The 18,297-nt window shown below is 46.5% G+C and overlaps 1 protein-coding gene across 6 annotated transcripts in view; it reads left to right on the plus strand.

The window, feature by feature from the left end:
- The window catches only part of ZFYVE26 (zinc finger FYVE-type containing 26), a 62,807-nt gene extending 49,005 nt beyond the window's left edge, over positions 1 to 13,802 (plus strand). For 4 of the 6 annotated variants that reach the window (XM_082384375.1, XM_082384377.1, XM_082384380.1 and 1 more), the window contains 7 exons: positions 4,278 to 4,475; positions 5,143 to 5,342; positions 6,119 to 6,260; positions 6,563 to 6,622; positions 7,729 to 7,911; positions 9,023 to 9,067; positions 11,359 to 13,802. In XM_082384375.1, the coding sequence (XP_082240501.1) occupies positions 4,278 to 4,475; positions 5,143 to 5,342; positions 6,119 to 6,260; positions 6,563 to 6,622; positions 7,729 to 7,911; positions 9,023 to 9,067; positions 11,359 to 11,562 (1,032 nt within the window). In that variant the 3' untranslated portion in view covers positions 11,563 to 13,802. The remainder of the gene's footprint in view (positions 1 to 4,277; positions 4,476 to 5,142; positions 5,343 to 6,118; positions 6,261 to 6,562; positions 6,623 to 7,728; positions 7,912 to 9,022; positions 9,068 to 11,358) is intronic. The other 2 variants (XM_082384376.1, XM_082384378.1) reach the window with 2 other exon arrangements.
- Positions 13,803 to 18,297: the final 4,495 nt, after the last annotated feature.

Raw genomic sequence — 18,297 nt, forward strand, 5'->3', positions numbered from 1 at the left:
GGAATGATATGCTTGGTGTAAGTGGTGTGACCTTGAGCAAATTGCCTAACCTCTCTGTTTCCACACACTTCCCACCTGCTCTGGGCTGTGTCCTGCTGCTGACCCCAATGCTCATCCACTCAGGGTTGTTACCACAAAGGCCAGGAAGCACCCATGAGCCAGATCCTAAATTTGGGCCACAAGTATCTCATAGAAGGAGAGTGTGCCCTCCATTTTTTCCTCTGACATCCTCTGCCCTCCTCCCACGGGGGGCAAAGGCACCCCTGAAGTGCATTATTTCTTTGGAGCCATTGTTAAGCCAAGTCAGAACTCTGTTTCACCATGACTCTTTGGCCTTCTCTTTTTTATCTGAAAGTCCCATGAAATTTTTTTTTTTTTTTAACTTTTCTTAAAATTTATTTATTTATTTTTGGCTGTGTTTGGTCTTCGTTTCTGTGCGAGGGCTTTCCCTAGTTGCAGCAAGCGGGGGCCACTCTTCATCGCGGTGCGCGGGCCTCTCATTATCGCGGCCTCTCTTGTTGCGGAGCACAGGCTCCAGACGCGCAGGCTCAGTAGTTGTGGCTCACGGACCTAGTCGCTCCGCGGCATGTGGGATCTTCCCAGACCAGGGCTCGAACCCGTGTCCCCTGCATTGGCAGGCAGACTCTCAACCACTGCTCCACCAGGGAAGCCCCAGTCCCATGAAATTTTTCTGAGGAATTGACTGATTAGTACCAAATTTCATATAAAATTAAAGGAGCTTGAGGTATGCTTTAATTCCAATCTGCTGCCTTCATCCAAAATGGCAGCCACTGAAAGTTTACAAATAGGCATATCTTCTAGGATTTCTCCAAGTGAGTCAACAGTACAGAGTCGTGGTAGCCATACCCCTACAGGACAGCGAAAGGGAAATGTTTTTACTACTGCCTTAGCTACTGTGTCTTAACCGGGTGTCAAGGATATTGTAAAAGTTATATTATCTGGCGTTTAATTGCTAACCTGTTTCCTTTTCTTCAGTTTCCAAAAGAGTTTTGAGGTAAAGCTACTTCACCTCACCCAGTTCTGTTTCTTCTAACTGATGACCACTCCAGAGGGTTAAGCTGCTTACTTACTTATTTCGGTATAAGCTGACGACAGCATTGCCCCTGCTTTACATTAGTCAGAGCTAGGAAAGAAGGCTTCTTTTTATCTCCTGTAATCACAACTACCCTTGAACTGCTCAAGCAGGTGGGGAACAACAGAAAAAAACATTGTGAAAATTACGACTGAATGCCTAGAGCATGGAAGATGTGGTGTTTCTAGCCTCATTCCCTGCCTTTTCACTCCTTACCCACCATACTGCCCCAGAGTGAGCTTTCTAAAACATAGTACATGTTATTTATGTTATTCTTAATTCATGTTATTCCTCTCTCTAAAAGGCCTTCGGTGGATCCCCATGGCCACAAGATGAAGTCCAAATTCCTTAGCATGAATGCAGGACCCAACAGTATCAGGCCCCCTTATTTCTCCAGTTTATTTTCACTGCAAATCCTAGCTATGCTCTATATTCCAGACTTGCCAAACTACTTAAATTTTCCTGGTTGTGCCATTGCCCTTTCTTACTTCCATGAGTCTGCATTGCTGTCTCCTCGTACCTAGAATGCCCTGCCCCTCCTTGTTTTCTTGAAAAACTCCTGTTTATCCTTCCAGACCCTCTGTATTGAGCATTCACCTCTTCCTATAAACCATCACTGTACCAGAAACATAACTCTGTTATTGCATTTATCCCACTGGATTGCAACTATTTATTTACAATTGTGTCTTCGCATCTGGAGCAAGAAGGCCCATATTTACCTTTCCGGGTGTCTTCAGGCACCTAGCCTAGTGCCAGTTATGAATGAATGAGTGGATAGATGAATGGATGAAATGGAAGTTCTTTTTTTTTTTGGCTGTGTTGGGTCTTCCTTTCATTGCTGCACACAGGCTTTCTCTAGTTGCGGTGAGCGGGGGCTACTCTTCACTGCGGCTAGCGGGCTTCTCATTGCGGTGGCTTCTCTTGTTGCGGAGCACAGGCTCTAGGCATGCGGTCTTCAGTAGTTGTGGCTCGCGGGCTCTAGAGCGCAGGCTCAGTAGTTGTGGCACACGGGCTTAGTTACTCCACGGCAGATGGGATCTTCCCGGACCAGGGATTGAACCCGTGTCCCCTGCACTGGCAGGCGGATTCTTAACCACTGTGCCACCAGGGAGGTCCCAAAATGGAAATTCTTAAGGGGTTGAATGGCCAAATGGTTTTCTTTTCTATGACTGTGGAATGGGGGTTTATGACTCACGGTCTCTGAACCACAGATGAACTTCAGAAGTGAGCAGATTAGTATGTGTTTGCACTTTGCTGATGAGTTGGTCTATGATATTTATCATGTATTCATTCATCCAAGAAATAGTTATTAAGTAGCCAAGGACTATTCTTCACAACAGTGATGAAAAAAAAAAGGCAGACAAAAATAGCTGCTCTTTAAAACTTACATTATAGTAGGGAGAGAGACAGTAAACAAGATAATAAGATACATAGTGTAGGTGACGAGTAATAAGAAGAGTAAAGTGGGGGAGAGGGAAGGGATGGATTGTATAATTTTAGACAGGGTGCCCAGGACAGATGACATCTGAGTAAAGGCCTAAAGTAGGTGGGGAATGAACTGTGCAGATTGTGGAGGAAGCATGGTCCAGGTGGAGGGAGTAGCAAGGGCAAAGGCCAGGGCAGCTTGAGCAGAGTAAGCTGGGGAAAGGGTGGTAGCAGATAAGGTCAGAAAGCTAACAGGACCTAGATCATTTAGAGCCTTGTAGACATTATGAGGACTTGGGCTTTGTGCTAAGTGAGAAGGAAAACCATTGGAAGATTTTGAGCAGAGAAGTAACATGATCTGACTTACGTTTTAACCGAATCATTCAGGTTGATTGGTTGGCATTAGTCAAAAAAGAGGCAGGAGTGGAAGATGGTAGACCAGGGAGGAGGCCATTGCAATCATCCAGGCAAGTGGTGATGATGACTTGGGCCAGGATGGTACATGGAGGTGGTGAGAAGTGGTCAGCTACGTACAGATTCTGTATGTATTTTGAGGTGTAGCCAATAGAATTTGCTAATGACTTTTATGTTGTGGTGTAAGAGAAAGATGGCTAAGGTTTTTGGCCTGAACAAATAGAACAAAATTGCCATCTGAGAAGGGGAAGACTGCAGAAAGAGCAGATTGGGAAGAAACAATCAGGAGTGCAGTTTTATATCAATATGTATCGTTCTCTAGATACCAAAGAGGACTTTTTGCGTCGGCAGTTGGGTATAAGTTAGGTATACAATTCTGGAGTTCAGAAAGAATAAACAGGCTGGGAATAGAGATTTAGACATAATCAGCAGATAGATAAATTTAAAGCCCTAAGACTTATGAAATCAAAAGAGTGAGTAAAGAAGAGAGAACAGGGACTTCTCTGGTGGCACAGTGGTTAAGAATCCACCTGCCCTTGCAGGGGACACGGGTTCGAGCCCTGGTCCAGGAAGGTCCCACATGCCACGGAGCAACTAAGCCCATGCGAGGCACCAGTACTGAGACCAGGTGCTGCAACTACTGAAGCCTGCGCACCTAGAGCCCGTGCTCCACAGCAAGAGAAGCCACCACAGTGAGAAGCCTGCGCACCCATCGAAGAGTAGCCCCCGCTCGCCACAACTAGAGAGAAAGCCCACGCGCAGCCAAAAAACCCAACGCAGCCAAAATAAAGAAAAGAGAACAGCTCCCTCCTAAGCCCTGGAGAGATTAGGAGGAATCAGCAAAGGAGACCGAGAAGGCATAGCCAGAGAAGTAGAAAGAAAACCTGGTGGGGGTGGTATCCTGGGGGCCAAATAAAGAAAATTTTTCAAGGAGGAAGCCATCAGCTGTATCAAAAGCTGTTGACAGAGCAGGTGGAAAACAAGGACTAAGAATTTTAGATTTAACAACATAGAGGTCATTGGTGACCTAAGCGGCAGTTGCAGTGGAGTTGTAGGTGCAAAAGCTAGATGTGAGTGAGTTCAGGAGACAGTCACCGGAGAGGAACTGGAGACAGGGAGTGCAGATAACTCTGTCAAGGAGCTTTTCTGTACGGAGAAGGAGAGAAGGGGAGCAGTCACTCGAGCGGGATTCTCAAAGGGTTCTATCTGTGATGTGCAAACAGATAAGACGCACCGCTGTGGGAGGATGCTGAAGGGCTGTGAGTGGAAGGAAACTCAGAATGCGTCCCAGACAGTGCCAGAACCAGGCTCAAGACTTCTGACTTTTTGCTTTGCCCTGCTCCAGGAGAGTCCCCCAGAAATCTTCATAGAAGGCATTTTCCAGCCAAGCTATAAAAGTGGGAAGCTACACGTTTTAGAAAACTTGCTAGAATCCATTGATCCAACCTTGGAAAGCTGGGGAAAGTACTTGATTGCCGCCTGCCAACATTTACAGAAGAAGAACTACTACCACATTCTGTATGAGCTACAGCAGTTTATGAAGGTAACAGCAGCCCCATCCTGCCTTCTACCTCTGTCCCTGTTGGCCTGCCACGTGGGGAGACCATGCAGGATGAGGGAACAAGACTGTCGTTTTTGCTCCTGGCCTTGCTCCTTGACTAAGCCTACAGCAAATCCATGTTACTCTCTAGCATTCTTACATAATATCAGGATTTCCATTCTCATCCTAAAGAGGCAGACTTTAATCTTGTCAGTAATAGCATTCTTCAGAATTCAGGGAATGTAAAGATAAAAAAGAGGGATATGGTAGTTTCAAGATAAACATGGGGCATGAATGCAGAATTCATAAGGAATGAAGGAGAAATAAGTGTTTTTGGAGAAGATGCATGAAAGGAGAGGAACCATGTTTCTTCCAATCTGTCTGAGGGTGGCCAACACTAAATCACAGAGAAATTGGCTTATTCAACGCCAGAGTAAAAGTGAAGGCAAGTCGAATGGAGAATCAGAAGTCTCCTTGTTAAAGATCTCTTGTGGTGGAATAACGTCCTACCTAAGGTCCCAGGCGGTCAGTTCACTTTCGGATCTCTTGGGCCTCTGAGGGAAAGGGTGCTGGCAGCCAGGCTTCACGGGGGGAAATCAGATCAGAATTCTCCTCACACCCCCCGCCCTCCAAATCTCCTTTGACCTGAACATTCATTTTCCTCTTCCAGGACCACATCCGGGCCGCCATGACCTGTATTCGGTTCTTCAGTCACAAAGCAAAGACATATACGGAGCTGGGAGAGAAGCTCTCTTGGCTGCTTAAGGCCAAGGACCACCTGAAGATCTACCTCCAAGAAACCTCCCGCCGTACTGGAAGGAAGAAAACCACCTTCTTCCGAAAGAAGATGACGGCAGCTGATGTGTCAAGGTAACTTGGGGTTCAGGGAACAGTTGGGGTGGGGCAGAAAGGCTGGAACCGAGGGTCTGTCGGTGATGCAGCTGCTCTTGCCCATCTCTGAACTCTTGGGAAACAAACACATACACGCACACACGTAACAGGAATCATTCTTGGATGACAGTGTCCGGTACAAGCCTGGAAAGCCGCCAGAGGAGCTTGTAGGAGAAGAGGAAGGTAGGGGAGGGGCGGGAACCGGGATCACATGTGACAGTCAGACTAAGCCCCTACCCCTTACAAGAGGCAAAAGAGGTCCTGGGTGATCTGGCCCCTGCCTGCATCTCCATCTTACCTCATGCTACTCTCTCCTTTCTCGTGGCGCTTCAGGCACCCTGGCCTCCGGGGGGTTCCTCAGCACCCCAAGTCCTTCCCTCCTCTCAGCGTTTTTGCTGAGAACACAACATCTGAAGTAAATGCTCCACCGCTACCGTTTATCCCTTCACGGTCCCAATCGCTAGATACTTGATGTGTCTGTCTGTTATCCATCTCTCCTCTGGCCTCTGGACTCTGCAGGGCAGGGTTCATGTCTCTCTCGACCGCTGTTGTTGTTAGTAGCACACCGTGCTCCATAAACACTCATCAGCCACTTTTGTCTTGTCGTAACTGCTCAGAGGGTATTTTGGATCTTTTTTCCCTCCACATCCTTCTGCCTTTTCTGTTGCCATCCTATTATGATTTCTCACTCACCTGGCCCTAGTTACTCCTGAGGCCCCTCCTGAGGCTAGACTGTGCATCTCCTGTCACCATAGGCACATGAACACACTTCAGCTGCAGATGGAAGTGACCAGGTTCTTACATCGCTGCGAAAGTGCTGGGACATCTCAGATCACCCCCTTGCCTCTGCCAACCCTGTTTGGAAACAACCACGTGAAAATGGATGTTGCCTGCAAGGTATGCACGATGCGTCAGACCTCCGGCAGGCTGCTCTCTTTCAGAGTGCCTATCACACTTGTAATCGTCTAGTTATCATTAATTCAGTCATTCTTTTGATGGCTGCCTCCCCGATGGAATGAGAGCCCCGGAAGGCTGGAGATCGAGTCCGTTTTGATTACTCTTGTATCGCTAGTGCCTGCACTCAGTAGAGTCTCCACAAATATTTGTTGAATAAATGAATGAATGAGGGCCTCGTTCTTGATTGAGGGGCTGCTCCAGTAATTCTTGCTTCTTCAAGCATGTTTCCCTCTCATTTTCAGGTCATGCTAGGAGGGAAAAATGTAGAAGATGGTTTTGGAATTGCATTCCGTGTTCTGCAGGTATGACTCAGATTACTCAGGATTATACCGAGGGCGATTAGCACATGACCACAGTTCTGTGAGAGATCATTCTTCAGAAAATTTTTATCCCAAGGAAAGCAGATTTACATGTACATCAAGGATGAAATCAACAGGAGGGCTGTTACAGAACTAGGTCAAATTCAAGACCGTAGGCCACTTTGCCAAAAGCCAAGCAACCAATGACGAGTTCATCAAAAGCTATCAAATAACTACCTGAAACGAGGTCTAGGAGAGTTCCACACAGCTGTCCTCATTGCGGGGGAGTGTGGCTGGAGGAGGTGGCAGAGGGGCTGCGGTGCGGGGGTCCTATTCAGTGGGAGGGGCCACTGGCAGCAAGAGCTGCCCCTCCATCCTTCTGCCCATGAGCCAGCTCGAGGCTTACATTTTCTGTTGCTTGTGATAAGAGGACACGGGTACAGCTGTGGCTCTGGAGCAGAGGATGGAGCAGGGCGCCAAAACCATGAAAAGCCAGACCACTCCCCACCACACAGTGACACACAGGCACGCTGAGGCCCATCACCCTCCAGGCAGACATGGTCTTCACGCACTGTGCACCTAAAGGATCAAAGACAACAAACAATCTGACAGATTTCTTTCTTCCCACCCATTTTCCATGTTGGACAAAGACCCCAAGGCAACAAAATGTTTATCTGGTAGTTTCTAGCAAATCAGTCTTTTGGTGAATTGGTCTGTTTCCTAACACCAAGGCATCTCTTAACAGAGCACCAAGTGTCCAGGGCAGCCAATATCAGCCCCCGACATCCATTTTCCAAGAGAAAGGTGACTCGTTAGAGAGAGAATGAACTGGTCTTGGGCATTTGATTAGAATATTTTCAGAAAGTGACACGGCAGCAAGTGAGATGTACCAGTGTAGATATCAAAGTTACGATATTTATGGATGCTTCCTAAATGTCTGCCAAACTCCAAAAGAGGAACTTTTTGCTGATTGTTTGTTTATGTATGTTCTCTATTGGGACTACAGTCTTGTCTACCCCAAGCCCAGTGGGAGCTCTGTAAATGTCACCTTCCTTCCCGCCATTGGTGTCCCTGCCTCCCTACACCCATCACCCCATGTTCTGTTCTAGGACTTCCAGCTGGACGCTGCCGCAACCTACTGCAAAGCCGCCCGGCAGTTGGTGGAGAGGGAGAAGTACAGTGAGATCCGACAGCTGCTCAAATGTGTCAGCGAGTCAGGCATGGCGGCCAAAAGTGACGGGGACACCATCCTCCTCAACTGCTTGGAAGCGTTCAAGAGAATTCCACCCCAGGTGCGCTCACCCCCAGAACTCTCAGCTCCTCTATCTATTTCAGTGTCTTCACATCCCCCTGTTTATTTTTCTCTCCCCCATACTGTACCTGAAACTCTACACGATCCCTCTGTCTTTCTGACCCCTCTGTAATGATGGCCTCACTAATCAACCCTTCCCTGGAAAGAAAATTCATGGTGATAACCACTATATCCAGAGACCGTCCCTCAGCATCCCATTGTCTGATGCTGTTGGCACCCGGAAGTGTCTGCGGACCGACAGAGTTGAGTTTCTCCCTGTGATTGTAGAGGAGGTCATCGTGGGCCTGTAGGTGGCCTTTGAAGCATGTCGCCTGCAAAACTGTCCCCCGATGGCTTCCTACTGGGGTGAACAAAGCCACATCCTTTTTTTTTTTTAATAAATTTATTTTATTTTATTTATTTTATTTTTGGCTGCGTTGGGTCTTCATTGTTGCATGTGGGCTTTTCTCTGGTTGTGGCAAGCGGGGGCTACTCTTCCTTGCGGTGTGCAAGCTTCTCATTGCAGTGGCTTCTCTTGTTGCAGAGCACGGGCTCTAGGCGTGCAGGCTTCAGTAGTTGTGGCTCACAGGCTGTAGAGTGTAGGCTCAGTAGTTGTGGTGCACAGGCTTAGTTGCTCCGCAGCATGTGGGATCTTCCCAGACCAGGGCTTGAACCCGTGTTCCCTGCATTGGCAGGCAGATTCTTAACCACTGCGCCACCAGGGAAACCCCACATCCTCTCTTGAAGGCCAAGGACAGGCCTCTTGTTTGCTGTTGCTTCTCAGATTCCCAAGCTTAGTGTTATCATTAGCTTTCTTCTGTTGCTCTTATAGCAGGAGTTGAGTTTGGTTTTTGTGGGTTTTTTGGCCATGCCACGTGGCTTGTGGGATCTTAGTTCCCCGACCAGTGATTGAACCCGGGCCCTCAGCAGTGAAAGCATGGGGTCCTAACCTTTGGACCGCCAGGGAATTCCCAGGAGATGAGTTTGTAGAGAAGGGTCAGGCAGGCATCCCCACCCTGAGTCAGAACGGCTGGGCTGAGGCTGGGTTGGGCCCCGGCTCCCACGCTGGGGACCCCTCCATGTCATGACTACTGTATCTCTGTTCTGCACAGGAGCTGGAGGGCCTGATCCAGGCGATAAACAATGATGACAACAAGGTGAGCAGAACTGTCTCCATACCCAGTAACGCTCGGGAACAGCACTTTGGACTTGCCTTTTCACCTTTATCCTTTGCTCGCTACCATTCAACCTGTATCTCGGCCTCTTTGTTATCAGAGGTGGGGTTGAGACCCAGATAGGGGCGTAGAAGGGAGGGAATAGGTGGGGAACATGAGAAACCTGACCACATGAGCCTTTGCCCTCGCATTTCTTTATCCCCCAAGACACATATGTCCTAGGCTGCTCTCAACTCTCCATTTCCTATGGAGGTTTTCTCTCAGAGCCCTAGGAAATCCTCACTTTCATCTTCAGATTGACTCACTGAATGAGGTTCTCAGAGTGAGCAAGCATCTCTTTATCCTGGAGGAACAAGGGTACCCTCTACAGTAAGGAAAAAACCCACCCAACCCTTTGACAAACAATGTCTATTGGTGCCTCAGTCTCCAGAACAGGCCTTGCCCCTGAGGCCTGCAAGCTCTTCCTGTTGAGTAGGAAATCGGTGAACCTTTGTGAAGGGTGCCAGCTGCTCCTGTTTGTGGCTCACCGCAGGTTCAATCCACCTGCCATCTGGAGGAAGGCCCACAGGCCAAGAGAGGCAGGAGAAAACCAAGCCAGCCTGCCCTGGCCACTAGCAGAGGAATGATCTGGCAGCTGAGTCCCTTGTGAAGAACACTAATGTTAGGCAAACAGCTTCTTACGCAACCACATTGCTGCTCCCCCTGGCGGTATTGCTAATCCCTGGACTGATTTGCAGGGCATTTTTCGTTTGAGGGTTTAGGGAGAACCTGTTCGTAACATTTCTTCACTTAATTCTGCAACATCCTGATGAGATCCTGTGGAAAGGATGGAATTCTGACATCCTGAAATGTGGAAAATTACTTTTCTAGAATCCAAATGAGAACCCGACAGCCAGGCCAGACACCCAGGTTTCTAGATTCTCCGACTATGGTTCTTTTCCAAGCCTTCAGTGATCCGCCTGCTCTGTAGGACAGAGACTTTGTGCCTGGGAAAGATGGACACTGAAAGCTACACCGTTGTTGTTACTTTTTCAGGTTTTTCCTGGCAGCAGCTGTTCTAACACACTTACGTGATCTCAGGTCACACGTTCAGTTTCTATTCCAGACTTTCTGGAAAAATGCCCTTCTCCTCTAGGTAGGAACTTTGCCTGCCAACTTGTGATATTCTGTTTAACGTACACTGGTGCCAAGCGGAGCTGAGGGCCTGGGTGAAGCGAATGTCCTAGGGCAGCAGGTAGATAACCGTACTGCAGGACTTGATCACTGCAGTGAGCTCAGACATGTCAGAACATGTCTTCTAGCTGTAGGCGATTATCTATAATTGAGCTTAGGAAAGGAAGACTTTAGTGACCAAGGTAAAAAAAGAAGATGGAGCATTGAAACATCAAGAGAGAAGAGTCCCCTCCAACCACCAGAAGGACTGTCACGGCAGAAAGGCAGCTGCTAGCGGGAGTTCTGAGGCAACTCGCCTGGGCCTTGCTGTTCGCTGGCCTGGAACCCTGGCTAACCAGGGGGTTGCTGGTGACGTCGTGGCCAGGGAAGGCAGGGGCTCTCGTCTCCACCCAGCTGGGCATTCCTGAGCTGGAGGGTGTCCTGAATGTAGGAAACTGAGCTGCCTCTGTGCCAAACTGCAAGTCAGATCAACCTGGGATCACGCCTTATTTAGAGTTTTTCTAATTGTGTGTCTGCGTTTTCTTCCCCACATTTCCTGTTAAAAGATTTTTAATTCAGCAGGTCAGAAACAGAAAATAGAGAAAGGGGCTCTGTGTGCCCATTGTAGGGGGCAGGTATGATGGCTCATTCATTCACTCATTCACTTCATGCATATTCATTGAACACCTGCATGCCAGACCCTGTGCTAGGCACCAGGAATGGTTAGAAAAAGCGGACACTATTCCTGCCATCCTAGCCAAGGAGGCAGTCATCAGTCAAATCATCAGCCAAATAACTACAAAACCACAGTTTGTCGGCAGTGAGGCCAGGAGGAAGCTGGAGAGCCCAGGAGAGAGGAGGGCCTTGGAGGGAGTGGATAGAGGCCAGACTCTGCCTGCCTACCTTCTTTTTGAAATTCTTAGCTTATTTGTAATAACTTTTTACACTATAAAATAACACTGTAATATTTAAAGAGTGGCCGTAATGTAATAAAAGGCAAGAACCCAATTATTGATTGGTAGGTGAGAAGTGGTATCTCATCTGCTTGAGCTCTCTGTGTGCCTGTTGGTGACTTGTTAGTGATGGTTTCTTTCCCGCTGTTCCTTACACCCAACTGGCAGGTTCAGGCCTACCTGACGTGTTGCAAGCTGCGTTCTGCCTACTTGATCGCTGTGAAGCAAGAACACTCACGGGCCGCAGTCCTCGTCCAGCAGGTGCAACAGGCCGCCAAGAGCAGTGGGGACGCAGTAGTGCAAGACATCTGCTCCCAGTGGCTTCTGACAAGCCACAGCCGGGGTGCCCACGGCTCGGGCTCCAGGAAGTGACCCTGGGCTGCGGGGCCTGACAACTGTGGGAGGGGAGTGATGGGCATGCTTCCAGCTCTTTCCTCCTGTGGGACGGGACTTCCCTGGCTCCACCCCAGGTGGGAAAGAGCTGGAATTGGACCCGACTTGCCATCCTGGGCAAAGACAGGACCTTTCACGCAAGTGCCATGTTTCTGTAAAATTGTGGAGTGTGTGTGTGTGTCTGGAGATGGCCAGTTCTTTCTACCTCAGAGTGAGTGTGTGTGTGTGCACGCCCATCGCGCTCATGTTTACGCCGAGGCATTTCTGAACAAATGAAACTCTCCCCCCACTGCAAAGAGGCACTTTACTTTAGACTTCTGCCGGTCTGAAAACCTTCCCCGCGTTTTTGGTTCTTAACCCGGGTTCATCCTGTTTGTACACAGTTCCCTCTGTGTGGAGACGTTCCAGTAGCTCCTCGTGACTAGAAGTGTTTTAACAGAGAATTATAGAGCAGCATCAAAAGGATTGCCTCTTTTTCCCTCCTTCCCTTCCCCAAACTCAGAGATGGCTTTAGGGCAGGTGCTTCCTGTGGTATAAAACCATTCTGAGTGTCTCTTCTCTCACGAGCACCAAGAGTTACCATGAATCTTTGGAAGGTGGTCTGAACAGAAAGGTCCTCAGGTGCTGGCATCTGAAAGCTGTGGCTACCCGTACACGTGATGGGGTCTGGAGCCCTACACATGGGCAGGAGGGGTGCCATCACGTTTATCCACAGGGAGAGAAGAGGGAACCTCTCCAAACAGGATTGCAGGAGAGTTGTTTACAAGCAAAGAACTGGCCTTTGTCAATATCCCTGCTGCAAAGTGAGAGAAAGTAGCTTCTCTTTGAGAGTCTGGGGAGAGAAACAGTAGCCAAGACCCTGGGACTGAATGGCTAGACTTTGCCTGTTTGAGTTACAGGCCTATTTGTGCCCCTTAAATTGGTTAGGAAATCACTTCCTCTTCCCTCCTGCTTCTCTTCAGTCTCTTCGGAACAGAAGGATGGACATGCAGAGACCCAAGGTCATTGAGAAGGCAGTGCACTTCTTTGTCTTAACAAAGAGAGTCACAGGTTCACTTTGAAGTTGGGCCAGCAGACAAGAATTAAACAAGGGGGGCTTCCCTGGTGGCGCAGTGGTTAAGAATCCTTGCCTGCCAATGCAGGAGACACAGGTTCGAGCCCTGGTCTGGGAAGATCCCACATGCCACGGAGCAGCTAAGCCTGTGCGCCACAACTACTGAGCCTGTGCTCTAGAGCCCGCAAGCCACAACTACTGAAGCCTGCGCGCCTACAGCCCATGCTCTGCAACAAGAGAAGCCACTGCAATGAGAAGCCCATGCACCGCAACGAAGAGTAGTCCCCGCTCGCCGCAACTAGAGAAAACCTGTGCACAGCAACAAAGACCCAACTCAGCCATAAATAAATAAATAAATAAATAAATTTTTTTTTTTTAAAAAAAAGAACTAAACAAGGGGATGATGAAATAGGTCATGTCCAGTTGGGCAACTAGGTGAAGTGCTCCTTTAATAAGCATTGGTCTGTCTTCCCACCGGAGATGTGACAGCATTTTGGAAAAGGTCTGCCATAGTCCATGACTTGGATTTGCAAATGAGGGGTGTGAGGAAAGCTCCGCATCTGCGAGCCTCCCACCAGCCAGAGCTCAGCCTGTTGATCTCACGTTTGCTGCTGAGAGAAACGGGAGCTAGAAGCCAAAGTCACTATCTCTGGTGCTTAGAAACCCTGTGGATTTCCCTCTGAACCAGGTTTTTTTAATAGTAAACAACTGTAAGAGCATCTGTCAGATTCAAAGTTTTGGTCCTCTTAGAGAGGGGAGAGGCTGAAAAGAAAATACTAGACCCCTTTATGGGGAAGTGTGACAAGTGGCTTTTCCTTCTTTGAGTCATAGAATGCATCTGTCTCCCAGAAAACATCATTTCCTGGCATCTGCTTGCCCTTCTGAGTCTGCCCTTTTTGCACTGAACATAAGCACTTTATATAAATGGGTTGCAAATCTTACAGCCCTTAATTTGGGATGTTAAGACCAGATTTTCCTGACTCTCTCCTCAACTAGTTGAACTATAAAATAGGCAACCATTGACTAGACTGACGTAAGATGAGGCTAAAGGCTTTTGGGCATCAAGCTGTGGTCTCCAACAAAAAACAAAATAACAAACTAATAGACACATCAAAGGGTTGAATGTTTTACTACAAGCAAGTCTTAATAAATTGTCCTACAAGTTCTTGGCTTCATGGCTCCTTTGTGCTGTCTTGCTCTTATCCTTCCCTTCCTTCGTGCCTTGTGTTCTGTGTGGAGAGAAAAGGTGAGTGGGAAACATGAGATGGCCTTCAGCTCCTGAACTTCTCTAAATGATTCCCATCATAACTCAGGACTCTGGTTAGGATTTATCTCAAAATTCCTAATATGTTAAAAACTATTAGTGTACTCTCTGCCACCAGGAAACTGTTTTGCTTCATTCAGAGTGGTGGGTGGAGGTAGGTTATACATTCATCAGGTATAGAAGGCAAATGAGAAGTCCCTCCCACCCCTGTCCCCTTAGCCCAGTGCCCTCCCAGAGGCCACCAGGGTGACCAGTTTCTAACATATAGTTCCAGAGCTATTTTATGCATAAAGAAGCAGTAACGCCTAAAGTATTTCGTGGTGAAGATACACTGTAATTATTTAACCAGTCTCTGTTGATGGACATTTTAGGTTGTTGCCATCTTTACCTCAACAGATGATGCTGCAGGGAATCATCTCGAATACCCTAGGTCAGAGGATATGTGCATTTGGTAAATATTGTCAGTTGCCTTCCAAAGAGGTCATGGCAATTCACTCTCCCACCAGCACTGTAGGACAGTGCCTACTTTCCCACAGTTATCAAACTTTGTAGATCTTTGCCAGTCTGAGAATGAAAAATGGAACTCTGAAGTTTTTTTTTCAAGCTGTTAATTCTACGTATCTTTTTAATAGCAACCAAACTGTGACTCTGAAATCAGGTGTAGGGTCTTTAGGGAAAGTAGAACTCAAGTTGGGCTTAGATAGTTTTCTTGCCACCCTCTGACAGCACGCGTGTGCAGTATGATATTTGAACAGTAGCATTGCTGCCATTATCACCTTTCCCCCGAAACCTGATCTCATCCAATTTCTCATTTAAAAAAATAAACAAAACTTCAAAAACAAACACAACAAACAAAAAGTAATGATGAAAGTAGACCTGAAAACCACCTGTTTGGGATTTGGCACAAAGATGCGTCACAACAAAGGAAATTGGAACACCCAACCTAAACCTAGGATAGAGGACACTATGTTTAGAAACCTGAGACGTTCCAAATTTACCAGATATCTTTGGCTGGAGCTTAAGTGAAGTAGATCAAACGCTGTCAGACTTTTCATACTCAAGCAACCAAATATCAATAGTCACAGTTACCCTGAGGGAAATGGCCTGTTCTGGGTCATCATCCTCTCTTCCACAGTAATGATGTTGACTAACCCATCCTTGAAACCTCCGATTCTACAATAAATTTATTCAACATCTGGTTTACTGAAGGGCTTCTTTGGTGGAGTGCTTTCCTGCTCCCTATTTCTTCACATTCTTATTTCTGCTTGGAACTCTTTAACCACCTCCGCTACCCCAACCCTCCAGTGTTCTGTTGTTAAAACCCTTTCGTCAAGCCCCCTTCAAGTACCTTTTCTACAAATTATTTGCTGCTCTGGCTATACTTCCTCTTCATCCCACTGAAGGGCTAAAATTCTTCAAGGTCTTATCCATTCTCTCTTGACACTCTTATACTCTCCCATACAATCCCATAGCTTCAGCAATCATCTTGATTGGCTGAGTTCCAAGTCAAATTTCTCCCCCTTTTTTCCACAGCAGATCCACCTTTTGATTGCTTCCTGGAACTCACCCAGATGGCTGACCTGCCTGCCTCTAAAAATAGTAGCATGTCCAAAATGGAACACATCCTATTCCACCCACAAACCTAATCTTCCTGTGTCAGTGAATATTAGTATCAATTAATTAATGTTATTATTACTATTGTGCATGCTGCCTGGGTTAGAAACCTCAGGGGTTCTCTGTATTGACTTTCTGTTCCCTTCTCAATCAACAAACATTCAAGTACCTACCATGCATATATCCAGTTGAAAGCCAAATCCTTTCATCCTACTTTCCCAGTCAGAAGACACTGGCCCTTCCACTGCATCACCTTACTTCAGGTGCTTGTCACTTTCTCCCCTGACTGTTGCAGAAGCCTCTTTTCTTCACCTCAAACACCTATCCAAAAGTTGGTCCTCCTACCAACTCCATATTAACAAGCAATACTTCTAGAAGAATAAACAACTCTATCATCTTCAGGCATAGGAAGTCTTTCTAAGCAGATACAAACCCAAGGATCCTTGAAACATTTAATTGTCATTATTGTAGTTAAAATGCCCATAACAACAACAACAAAAAAATGACCATTTTAACCATTTTTAAGTGTACAGTTCAGTAGCATTAAATACATTCACATTGTTGTGCAGCCATCACCACTGTCCCTCTCCAGAACTTTTTCATCTTCCCAAACTGAAATTCTGTACCCATTAAGCACTAACTCTCTGTCCGTCCCCCCACTGCCGCCAGCCCCTGGTAACCACCGTAAGGAATTTGATCTTTGTTTGTCATATATGTTGCAAACATGTTTTTCTAGGTTTTGATGGTCCTTTATTTTTGTTACAGTGTACTTTATTTATTTTATTTATTTATTTTTATTTATTAATTTTTTTGGCTGCCTTGCGTCTTCGTTGCTGCGCGTGGGCTTTCTCTAGTTGCAGCGAGCAGGAGCTACTGTTCGTTGCGGTGCGTGGGCTTCTCACTGCGGTGGCTTTTCTTGTTGTGAAGCACGGGCTCCAGGCGCACGGGCTTCAGTAGTTGTGGCTTGAAGGCTCTAGAGCTCAGGCTCGGTAGTTGTGGCGCATGGGCGTAGTTGCTCCGCGGCATGTGGGATCTTCCCAGACCAGGGCTGGAACCTGTGTCCCCTTCATTGGCAGGCGGATTCTTAACCACTGCACCACCAGGGAAGCCCTGTTACAGTGTATTTTAAAAACTCATGAGCAATACATTAGATTACATAAAAATTGTCTTTTCATTATGCTAAGTTAAATAAGCCAGATACAACAGGACAAATAATAAATAATATATTATTCCATTTACATAAGGCACCTACATCAATTCTATCAGTACTTCAGGGACCTTTTCAAATGGCACTTCTGCTGAGAACATTTTTGTTTTCTGGTTCCCCTCTTCCTTCTCTGCTCCCACCCCGTGGATGTGGACTCTTACTCCTTTAACCCTTCTGTGTCTCTTAAAACTCCCCTATTGTGCCTTCCTGACAGTCATTTTTTTACTTGTCCTTTTGTTACCTCATAGACCATAAGCTCCTCGAAGGCAAGGATCATCTCTTGCTCACCTTTTGAGTTCAGCCACAAATTACTTGCACATTATTTACCAGTAAATAAAGATTTTTGAATTAAACTGTAAAGAATATAGCATGTCCTGAACCAGAAATAGTTGAGAAAGTGAAACATTTTAAAGTTATCTGTTCAAGAGTCTTTTTCCAGACTGTAAGCTGGTCAAATGACTATAAGTTCAAATGCCTTATTTATATCCCCAGGACTGAGCCTGGCACATGATGGGCTGTGCCCAGCTAAAAAATTTAGCTGAATTTTTTAATTGGATTGAACTAATGGAAATAGTTCATTTAAGGAAACTACCAGTATAGAAGTCATTTCCTTAGAGAGAAAAACATTCTTTGCTTGTAGGGAAAATGGGCAAGATTGAACATATTTAAAGAAAAGCTGAGAAGATACTTTTCATTTCTGTGTTGATATTTTAAGAGGGGAAAAATCCAATATAGTAGTTACTCCAATTTAATGGAAATAGGAACTCAATGAATAGAAATTTGACTCCCACTATCTTTTTAAAAGTAAATTATTGAACTGTTCCTAAATCACCTGCATCAGACAGCACCTACAAAGAACTATGTATTTTTTAGAGCTAGAAGTGATCATAGAAGACATTGACTACATCCCCTATTTTATTTTTTGTTCACTTATTTATTCAACAAATATTAAGGTTATATTGTGAGCTGTATGCTGGAGTTCACAGAGTCATAGCAGATGCCCGGTCTCATATATTAAATATTGAGAGGATGTCCAGGGTGTAAATGAGAGCTCATGGGAGGAGTACTGAATACAGACTGGAGGGAGGCCAGTGAAGGCTTCCCAGCAGACATGATGCTCAGGATACAAGTAGCGGGAGAAAGGGGTCCAGAGACAACAGAGTATCTAACTGAGAGAAATCAAAGAAATCGCATCAGGCTGGAGCCTGGTCAGCATGCTGTGACCAGGTTATGTGGGGTCTCGTAAGCTTGTTAAGGAGTTTGGGATTTAACCCATTGGATAATAGAAGGACACCAAAATGTTCTAAGCAAGAGAATGACGTGACGTGACAAATTTTAAGGTCACTTTGGCTGCAGAATGGAGCACAGGTTAGTCAGGGGGAAAAGTAGAAGCAGAGATGTTACCAAGTTTGGGTAGTAGTTGAGGCTTCCTGTAGCCCTCAGAATAAAGTCCAAATTCAGACTTCCTTGGCAGTCCAGTGGTTAAGACTCCAAGCTCCCAACACAGGGGGCATGGGTTCCATCCCTGGTCGGGGAAGATCCTGAATGCCGTGTGGCGTGGCCAAAAAATAATAA

This window comes from Balaenoptera borealis (assembly GCF_965194805.1).
Source record: "Balaenoptera borealis genome assembly, chromosome: 3".
NCBI classification, from domain to species: Eukaryota; Metazoa; Chordata; class Mammalia; order Artiodactyla; family Balaenopteridae; genus Balaenoptera; species Balaenoptera borealis.